This window comes from Anser anser (genome assembly GCF_964211835.1).
Source record: "Anser anser genome assembly, chromosome: 1".
NCBI classification, from domain to species: domain Eukaryota; kingdom Metazoa; phylum Chordata; class Aves; order Anseriformes; family Anatidae; genus Anser; species Anser anser.
In genome coordinates this window covers 90,368,247-90,378,223 of record NC_139720.1, presented here as the reverse complement: position 1 = coordinate 90,378,223, position 9,977 = coordinate 90,368,247, and the positions used below count along the sequence as shown (strand labels likewise).

At 44.8% G+C, this 9,977-nt stretch overlaps 1 protein-coding gene and 1 long non-coding RNA gene across 5 annotated transcripts in view; both read left to right on the top strand.

The window, feature by feature from the left end:
- The first annotated feature begins 314 nt into the window (after window positions 1-314).
- Window positions 315-6,633, top strand: LOC310900386. The gene is made up of 4 exons (XR_014585102.1): window positions 315-1,086; window positions 1,693-1,780; window positions 5,200-5,270; window positions 6,420-6,633. It is a non-coding gene; the product is annotated as an uncharacterized lncRNA (long non-coding RNA).
- Window positions 6,634-8,755: 2,122 nt separating this feature from the next.
- Window positions 8,756-9,977, top strand: part of EPHA3 (EPH receptor A3) — a 217,795-nt gene continuing 216,573 nt past the window's right edge. For all 4 annotated transcript variants that reach the window (XM_083838243.1, XM_083838242.1, XM_083838241.1 and 1 more), the window contains exon 1: window positions 8,756-8,988. In XM_083838243.1, coding sequence (XP_083694369.1) covers window positions 8,787-8,988 — 202 coding nt within the window. In that variant the 5' untranslated portion in view covers window positions 8,756-8,786. The remainder of the gene's footprint in view (window positions 8,989-9,977) is intronic.

The following is a 9,977-nucleotide window of genomic DNA, read 5'->3' as shown; positions in this document are numbered from 1 at the left end:
TCCCCTGACTGACCACGTTGTCCAAATTATTTTTCACATCTCTTTATTCACGCTGCTATTACTTCCCAGTTCCAAAGTTGATGCAGAAGGCATCTGACTGGATTGAGTGAATACTTGGTGCTCTATTTTTCTCTTTAAAGTCCTCAGAAACAAAATTTCAACTTTGATATACCTTTTCCTAGCAACTTTTTTGTAGTTTGGTAATACAAATAACTGAGAAATAAGCAGGTACTTTCTCCATTTCTGGTACCATAACAGTAGTAATCTTCCATGTGTTTGCGACGGGTCAAAAAAAAAAAAAAAAGAAAAGCTGCCTAAGCAAATTTTTAAGCTAAGAGTCCAATTAATTTTTGGACTACATGTACACAAAAATAACTCTGAATAATGGTGTTTTAAAGGTTTAAAATTTAGTTCAGATCAACCAAATCTGATGTTGTAGTGGGAAATGCCAATTTTGTCACATCCAGGAAAACAAATTTTCAAACTACATTTTCCTGAGACAAACAGCATATTTGCAGTAGAGGATATGAAATGTTTGCATTTACAGCCCTATTTGGTGGGCTTTGGAGATTGGGTTTGAGGAGATTGGGTTGAGATTTGGAGATGGGTTGAGGAGCTGCATCCTTCACAACAGAGCTGCTGTTGGCCACAGAACTGGGGAGGAAATTATATCTGCAAAATATCCTCCTTAATGGATAAAAATTGCTTGACCCAAGGTTGACAGACTGTCCTGCTACAGGTCTGTCATTTCCACTTGTGCTGGGAGAATACTAATTATGTATAATTACTTATTGCATGTGTTGTATAATTTTAACAATAATATGATGAAGAATAATATTTAGATAATGTTAGCTCAGTCTTTTGCAGAAACTGCAATTCTTCATTGCCCAAGTGGCCATAGAGGATTAATGAAAAGCTACCTCATCAGTTCTGGCAAAGTGATTAACTCATTATCATCAAGAAGAAAACACTGGAAGACTTAAGAGCTTCCCAGCACACCCCTGGTCAGCTGATAAGTTGCAAATGAAACCAGGATAAGGATGATTCATAGCCTGGGGCAGAAGTTGAAAGCATTCAGTGTTGCAGGTAAGACTGCTGTCAAATTGTTCTGCACATAAACCATGCTGACTATGATGGAGGGCAAGTCTGGTTTGCAGTCTAAGATTAGGGGTTTTCCTAGATTTTTATGGTATTACTCCTACTGTATTTTGATTGGACACTCAGTAATTTGGGCAAAAGCTTGGCATGTACATTCCCTTCCCTCAAAGAACTTCTGAAAGACATGTGTACTCTGGCAAGGATTTGTTCAGAACTTACATAGCTCTTGTTCATCATATATGATGTTGTTCTCAGTTTCCAAATTAATCAATCTCTCCCCAGAGACCTGAACTAAGCAGTTCTGAAGCACAGTAGTAACTCTTTGTCTCCATGCAGTAATTAGAAATTGAAACAAATCTTTTGAAAAAGGTTGTCTGCTTAAGTATTATGGTTTTCTTCTTGGGGGAGGCATTTAGTTGGGAAGTACTAATTAAGAGTACACCATGCAATCATATATATATATATATATATATATATATAGTGCCATTCTAAGCAAAGGTGTGAAATTACTTCATATCTTTGTGCTAGATGTAAAGTTGAGCATCCTAAGTTTATGCTATTTATGGCCTTTTACCAATTTTATTCCACCCCCAGATGCTGCCTTGGTTATGAATAAAACTAACAGCGTCTGTTCCAAGAGGGTAAAGAAGAGAAAACCCTAGCTTTGATTAGGAGGGAGGAGGTGAGAATTCTTTTTGGGGAAAAATAGCTAATCCACACAAAATGTAAATGGATCAAATTCAAACTGGGATCTCAGGCATTTTGGGATGTGTTAAATACAGCACAGAGAGCTGGTCAAAAGAGGTGATTCTCCCACTATATTTAGCGTTGGTGCATCCTCAGCTTGAATACTGCATGTGGTTCTGAGGCTGAGGACACTTGAGTTGTCCAGGCTGGAGAGAAGGAGGCTAAGAAGTGACCCTGCTGCTCTCTGCAGTGTCCTGAGGGATGGAAGTGGAGGTCATGGATGACAGGATACATGGGAAGGGCACAAAGCTGCACTGGACATTAGGAAAAAAATTCTTTACTTGGAGGGTGGTCAAACGCTGGAACAGGCTTCCTATGGAGGTGGTTGAAGCCCCGTACTTGTCAGTGTTCAAGAGGCATTTGGACAACACCCTCATTAATACGCTTTAACTTTTGGCCAGCCCTGAAGTGGTCAGGCAGTTGGACTTGATCTTTGCAGGTCCTCTCCAACTTAACTATTCTATTTTTACTATAGATAAAAAGCGTGCAATAAATGCCAAATCAATTGTCAGATGTGAAGAGCGCATAGTAAAAATTAAGCTTGTAAGGAGTTTTCACATTGTGTGTGCTGGCTCTTCAAATTATTTGCATTGTTATTTCAATTTGCAATTTACAATAAATATTTCTGCAGTTAGTTTTTTTAGTTAGCAAAAATAGATGACCTGCCTCACTGTCAAGTGTGCATACTTGGCTCTGAAAAGACAAGGGAACACTTCAAATACAGCTCAGCCAGATCACAGAAATATGTCTGTGCACTCTTCAAGTGCATTCCCTAAATTGGATCCTGATCCCCTGTATTAGAAATATGGCAGCATTTATTTTAAAATGTGTATCCCCGTTTACCTGTTTATTGTCCAATACTGCCTGATGTAATCTTGTGAAAGGGAAAAAAAAAAAAAGTCAATGAGTTGAGGTACATGAGAATAAATCATTTAATTTCTCAGTGACTTTTTTAGTACAGAGTATTTTTTTCTGTTTTTTTTTTTTTTTTAAACCTTTGGCTGTGATCTGAAGAAAGAAACTAATCAAACTTGTCATTACGCATCTTACGGGAGGTCTGCTGATATCTCCATAATTCAGTATAGTTGTACAGGATTGATACATTTCCTCTGTAAATGCTCAGTCCAGGCTGAAATTTGGCAAGCTTGTTCATGATACAGTAATACTCTCTTCTGCATGTAAATGTTGCTTCTCTCTGAAAACTGGCAGTAATGCTAGAGAAGCTTTTCTTTTATGGCTTCTATAGATTTTTGTTTAGAAATAGGTAAATTCAGTCTAAGTGCTTGGAACGTCACCTTTTTATTGCATCCTTAACAAATGATTCAGCCTTTATGGGGAAAATTTGCAGCCTAACTGCATTTGCATTTTGCATGCTTTTCTACTGTATTCCATCTCCATAATAAGTAATGCCTTTTTTCATTATGGAATTGGTGTGCAGTCACTTCATAATTACAATTGCAGCTATGTTGCTGCTCAAAGCTGAATTTCTTATGCTGCCTTGTTAATCCATTTTTCTGGATTTTCACGTAATTATTGCGTAAGTATTGATTAGAAAAAGCTATAGCTTAGCTTTAAATAACTGAGTTCTTTAAAGTAACTTTTCACACTTCATTTATCATTTGTTTTTATTGCATCCTGTCTTCTATTTCTCAGCTTCCTCTATTTTCTCATCTGCCTGCATTTCCAGGGCAGTGTTGTGCATTAGGAGAACATTAGGTTGTGTTATAAAGTACATCCCAAGAATGCTTTAAATGAGCAAATGTTTACCACTTACTTGGTGGCTGGTAGGAGAGTAATCGGATAGAGATTTTCCTACTTGGTCACCATTTCCAAGACTGGCCAACAGCTGTCTGTTGCCTTATGATGAATTCAAGCAGCAACACTTCCTGTTGTGATATTTTGAGCTCAACACTTAGCAGTCAATCCAAAAAGATATGCCGATATATTCTCAGGCACTTATTTTGAGGCCTAAGGGATAGCCGAACTACTTCAGAAGGCTGTCCCTGCTATGATTTATGTGGAAACGTCATGTCAGTCCAGGTCTCCATGAAGGGAGACTGACATCACAAATAAGATCCTACATAAATAAGTAACATAAATTGAGGAGGAAATGTTCTCACGCCTCCGAACAATCCCATCAAGTCACAGAGGAGGCATCTATGGATGGGGTGCATTGTTCTCTTGTTCACGTTGCCTCCTCCCTGAATAAACAGGGGATTGCCAGGCCACCTTTCTTTATGAGTAGTGAACCTATCGTTAATTCTTTGTTTCGTTTTGTCTTTAAATAAAATATTTTATCTATAAATCTCACAGATTAGGAGAAGTTCCATGTGATTTGATTAATTAAACAATGCAACTCCAGAGCCATAAACATTAAAAAGCCTTCTTGAAAGCAAACTGTGGCCTAGTCCATTGGATAAATTGATTGATTACTGCTGTGGTTGTTCCTAATAATCTGTAACATTTTTTCATTAGACAGAAAGTTGTTTTCCTATTTAGTATGCAAACATGAGATCTGAAGCATTCTACCCATGTGTTATGATTTCTTTTTTCCATTATGCAATCACAGAATGTGTCACTTCCTTGTTTATGAAAGAAAAATGTAAGAGAGAAAATTTGTGTTTAGTAAGGATTTTTATCTTCAATATATTAAAGAAATTAAAGTCCAAGGTTGGCAGAAAATCATAAATCATGGTTATGTGTTTCTCTAGAATGATTTTATGGATGCTAGGGCAAAGATATTACCATGTGCACTCTAGTTATGTAGAAATGCCACTAGAGGCTGTTTTCTTTCTTCAAAGGTGCCCTTTAAGGTAACACAAAATTACCCTTAATAGAGTATACATGCAATTTGCACAAAACTAGCACAACGCATTCCAGGTTGTGTGTCACAGAGAAAAAAGCGGAGTGAAAAATTTGTAATGAATTTTATTGTTCCTTTCTTCTGCATTCTTCTCCCTCTGAAATGCATTCTTTATTTCAAATTTTTCAAATTACTTCTGCTATTCCTTTTAGTTTTAGAGGCATCCTTTGCTATTAGGTTTGATATTAAGAACCTGAGTCACATTTGTTTTGTTTGGGATTCCTTTCTTCCTGCATGACTTCCCTGGTGCTAAGACATTTATGAATTCACAATGTGTTTGCTATGAATAACCTCAAAATATTTGCTTAAAGTAATGTTTCTCTAATTTGGAGAAAAAATTCTGCAGAGTTCATCTTCAGTGTTAATGGCCCTATTTTCAGTGTTGCCACTTCACTATTTGCTTATGAAACTCTCTAACAGCTCTCTAACAATACTATATAAAAATATGATCTTTCATTTATTTCTAAGAGATGCATTTCTAATTCTCACAGGGAGGAAAAAAGGCCCCAAAATATCCCTTGCTGCATGGATGGTGAAACCAATCTGAAGTGTGTGCTCACAAGTAAGCACACACTGTTGTGAGGCAGATTTGGGATTTAGAATCTGGTGCTTTCTGCATAGATTTTGATTTGTTCCTTCCCTTCTTTCACCTGCCCCCTTTACCTTTTTCAAACAAATTCTTTATTGGGTAACCACATTGCCATCTTGGACAAAGTCACATAGATACTTCTAATTTCCACCCTTTGGTGTTGGTTTTTTTTGCAACCAACCAATGAAGGAGATAGTAGTGACATTAATGCTTTGAGCACAGTTGCTTGTACCCTGCATTATCTTTTCCATGATGTTTTCTTACTAGCTCTTTTACATCATCTTGCCTCTTGGTCACGGCACCAAGCCTGCAGGAGCTCAAGAAGCTTTTGGACAACACGCTTACACATATGGTTTGATTTTTGGTAGTCTTGTGTGGAGCCAGGAGTTGGAGCTGATGATTCTCCTGGGGTCCAACTCAAGATGTTCTATAGATCTATGCTTCTACCCCATTCCCTCTCCCCCACCCCCCCTTTTTTTTTCCTTATCTTGCATTTGTACCTGTAGAAAATGACATTGCCACAGCTAAGAGAAGATCAAAGTGGTTTCTCTCCAATGTGGGCTTCCTGTGTGAGTTCTGAGAACAATCCCAGTCCTAGTGTTGTCAGCTTGGGAGTAGTTCAAAAGCAGCTGAGATGGTGCTGTGCACAACCTAGAAGTATGCTGGTTAATCCAAACTTCACAGGGTGATGAAAGGTGGGGAAATGCGGGATGATGCTGAGGTTGGGCTCCAGCACTGACTGCTGCCCCCGATTCCTTCGAGGAGCTCTTCTCCCCCCTGGCAGGCTAAGGTTGGCAGGATGCCTCTTGTGACCAGCAGCCATGTGGCCACGTTAATTTGAGGCTCAGGCTTGGTAGAATTATATGCTCTGGCAGGAGGGGAGAGCCACACCCTGGCCTTTGACGATGTGCTTGTTGTCAGGAACCTGCTGGAGAATATTGACTTCTTGCAGACTCCAGGGAGTTACCTTTCCCACCTCCACCTTCTGTGTGTTGTAAAAGCTCCTCCTTGACAAAGCAGTAGTATGGGAAGGGAAACGCTGGTTGCAGCTGCTTTTCCCAAGAGGAGAAAAAACAAGGTTTGGCAGATTCACATGGTTGCGTCTCCTCTCTCCTCCTCCAGAAAACCACTGTTGTGGAGGGAAGCTGTGATGGGTGCTCAGCCTCCTGCTACTAGAGGGGAAGCAAGCGGAATCAGGCAGGATCCTCTCTCACGGTGCTGCAGCTGGAAGGTGCAGATGTTTTATATATACACAACTGGAAGAATGAAAAACAAAAATCTCTTTCTTTGGAAATATTTTTTTCCACTAACTGAAAACAGAAATATATGTATTTCTTTTGCCCAGAGGTATCTATGCACATTTTTTCTTCCACCTTAAAAATGTATTAACCTAAAGTCACAAAAGAAAGGATGTGGTTCTGTAGAGATCAAAACTAGTAGTCCTGAGAATTTAGTAATGTTTTAAGTAGCAGATTGTCCTCTACTCTAAGAGAGAACTCAAGGAGACAGTTGTATTCCAGAAAAGGTATGGGGAAGGGGTACAACAAGAGTTTTTATTACTAGGGAGAGTGACATTTTGAGGAAATTGGGGCATTTTGGACATCTTGCTCTGGAAACATATAGTTGTCAAATAAATGAATAGGTATAATGAAATGAGATCTGAGGAAGGCGAGGCAGGAGAGCAGAGAGCCTTTTCTGGGCCACAGACCACCAACTGTATGGCCAGAGTACCCTGCGCTGCTCTCTGCCCCTGGAGGTGTTTGCTCACGAGCTCTGGGCTTCCTTCTTGCTCCTTCTGGAAATTTGACCAGAAACAGAAATTCTGGTTGGGCCAAACCTGATAGTGTGGGGTATGGCAGCAGTGCAGTGCTGTTCAGGGCAGACCTCCCCTTGGCATGGACCTGGAACCAGCCCGGTGCCTTCAGGGGTCCGTGTTGGGACCCATCCTCTTTGATATCTTTATTGATGATTTGGATAAGGGAATTGAGTGCACCCTCAGTAAGTTTGCAGATGGCACCAAGTTGGGGGGAAGTGTTGATCTGCCGGAGGGTGGGAAGGCCCTGCAGGGGGACCTGGACAGGACGGGTCAATGGGCAGAGGCCAATGGGATGAGGTTCAACATGGCTTCGTGCTGGCTCCTGCACTGTGGCCACAACAACCCCATGCAGTGCTACAGGCTTGGGGCAGAGTGGCTCGAAAGCTGTGCAGAGGAAAAGGATCTGGGGCTGCCGGTTGATGCTCACCTGAACATGAGCCAGCAGTGTGCCCAGGTGGCCAAGAAGGCCAACAGCATCCTGGCTTGTATCAGGAATAGTGCAGCCAGCAGGACCAGGGAGGTGATCATCCCCCTGTACTCTGCTCTGGTGAGGCTGCACCTCGAGTGCTGCATTCAGTTTTGGGCCCCTCACTACAAGAAGGACATCGAGGTGCTTGAGCGTGTCCAGAGAAGGGCAACGAAGCTGGTGAAGGGCCTGGAACACAAGTCCTGTGAGAAGTGACTGAGGGACCTGGGGTGGTTTGGTCTTGGAGAAGAGGAGGCTCAGGGGAGACCTCATTGCTCTCTACAACTACCTGAAAGGAAGGTGTGGGGAGCTGCGGGTTGGCCTCTTCTCACAGGTAACCATCAATAGGACTAGAGGGAATGGCCTCAAGTTGCACCAGGGGAGGTTTAGGTTGGAAATTAGGAGACGTTTCTTCTCAGAAAGCATAGTTCAGCATTAGAATGGGTTGCCCAGGGAAGTGGTGGCGTCACCGTCCCTGGGGGTTTTAAGGAAAGGTTGGACCTGGCGCTTCGGGACATGATTTAGTGGGTGACATTGGTGGTAGGGTGATGGTTGGACCAGATCATCTTGGAGGTCTTTTCCAACCTTAATAATTCTCTGATTCTCCTGAGGCAGCCTCAGCTGTCCCACTGGTAGTGTTGTCCCGGAGGGGACACAGGACAATCCTTTTTCACGTTCAGTTGTTTGGGTGTTCAACACTACTGGGTTGTGAGATGTGGTGGGGGTCTGGTTCCTGTGGTGGCAAGGAAGTTAGATGTCACTTGGTCGTTTGGTGGTCCTACAGCCCTTGCCCACAGCTCTCTCCTTCCCAGCTCGTAGCACCTCATCCTACATGGACGCTGAGCTGCGGTTCGGGGCAGAATATTTATCTGACTTGAATATTATTGAAATATTTTCCTGTTTCCACAGAACCACGGCGCCTGGCTCTTTCTGCCGAGCCTGGCTCCTCGCGACGGGTGGCTTGGGAGAAGAAGACCCCCGCGCTGAGGGACCCCTCTGCATGAGCTGAGGCTGTGGCATCGCTGCAGTACTCGACCCTCGGGGGGCGAGGCGTGAAGCCCCCTCCGTCCTCCCCGCGGCCTGCGGCCGCCCGAGCGGACCGGCGGCACGGGGGCGGCGCTAGGACCCGGGGCGGCGGCGGCGGCGGGGCCGGGCGGGGGCGGCCCCTCCCGGGCGCAGCGCGAAGGCGGGCGGGCGGGCGCGGGGCATGGTCCCGGTGCCGGCGGCGCGGCGCGGAGCGGGAGCGGGCGCGGAGCGGAGGTGGCATGCGGCGCGGAGACATGCGGCTCTGCCTGCGCGCTGCCGCCCCGCCGACATGGACCGCCGCCGCCTGCCGCCGCTGCTGCCGCTGCTCTGCGCTGCTGCCCTCGGCGCCGCCGGGCGTCTGAGCGCCCGCCCCGGCAACGAAGGTGAGCGGCGGGGGGGGGAGCGCTCCCCTTATCCCCCTTTTCTCCCCCTTTTCTTCCCTTTTTCTCCCCTCCTTCCTCCCCTTCTTTTCCCCTATCTCGTTCCTCTTATTTTATTTTTTTTTTATTATTATTATTTTTGTTTTTCCTTTTCCCTCCTTAAGGTGCTCGGTCCCTGCTGCCGGGGGCGCGCCCTAACGAGCAAGCCCCGGGGCTCGCCCTAATTACCTCCGGGCCGGCGGTGGTGGGGGCTGCGGCGATATTTGGTGCTGCCAAAGTTTCAGTCGGAGCTAAAAAGCGGCCCCGCTGCCCTGCCCCGACCCGCCTGGGGTGCCGGAGCGTTTGGGTGTGGGTTTGGGATCCCGGTCAAACCGTGCCTGCGCCCCAGTTTTGGGCAGCGTTTTGTTCTCCTCCGCTGCGGCGGTCTCCGAGCTGGCATTTGGTGAGGACGCGTGGTAGGTGTCAGGGAGAAATCACGATGGCCGTTTAAAAAAAGTAACTGAGATACTTTTTTTTTGGAAAAGGTAAGGTTGCCCCTTCCCCGCGGAGAAGAAGAGCAGAGCCCCCTCTGCCCCCTCCCGCAGCCGGTGCCAGCGGGTGTCCGCTGCAGCCCGCTTTGGGGACTCATCCAGGGGGTGCGAGGAATTTGGGGTGTCAGCCCGGCACGTAGAGCTAGCACCTGCTTCGCTTGCAGCATCCGCAGGGCAGTGGGCAGAGACGCCGTTACAATTAGCCTTGCTCCCCTGCGAATGATGCTGAGTGCGTTCTGGTGTTGGGGCTGTTGGCGGGATACGGCAGTGAGGTAGCCACTCGAAATGATTTCCGAAAGGAATTAACAATCGCATCAAATAAGGGAAGATTTAAACTCCACAAATCCTGGGTAATCTGAAATCGTTGTTTTCTTCGCTGAGAAGAAGCTGTGGCACCACCGTGCCAGAAGAATAATGTGGCATCTGCTTGTACGTTTGATGTAAATTTATTTTACGTAGGCA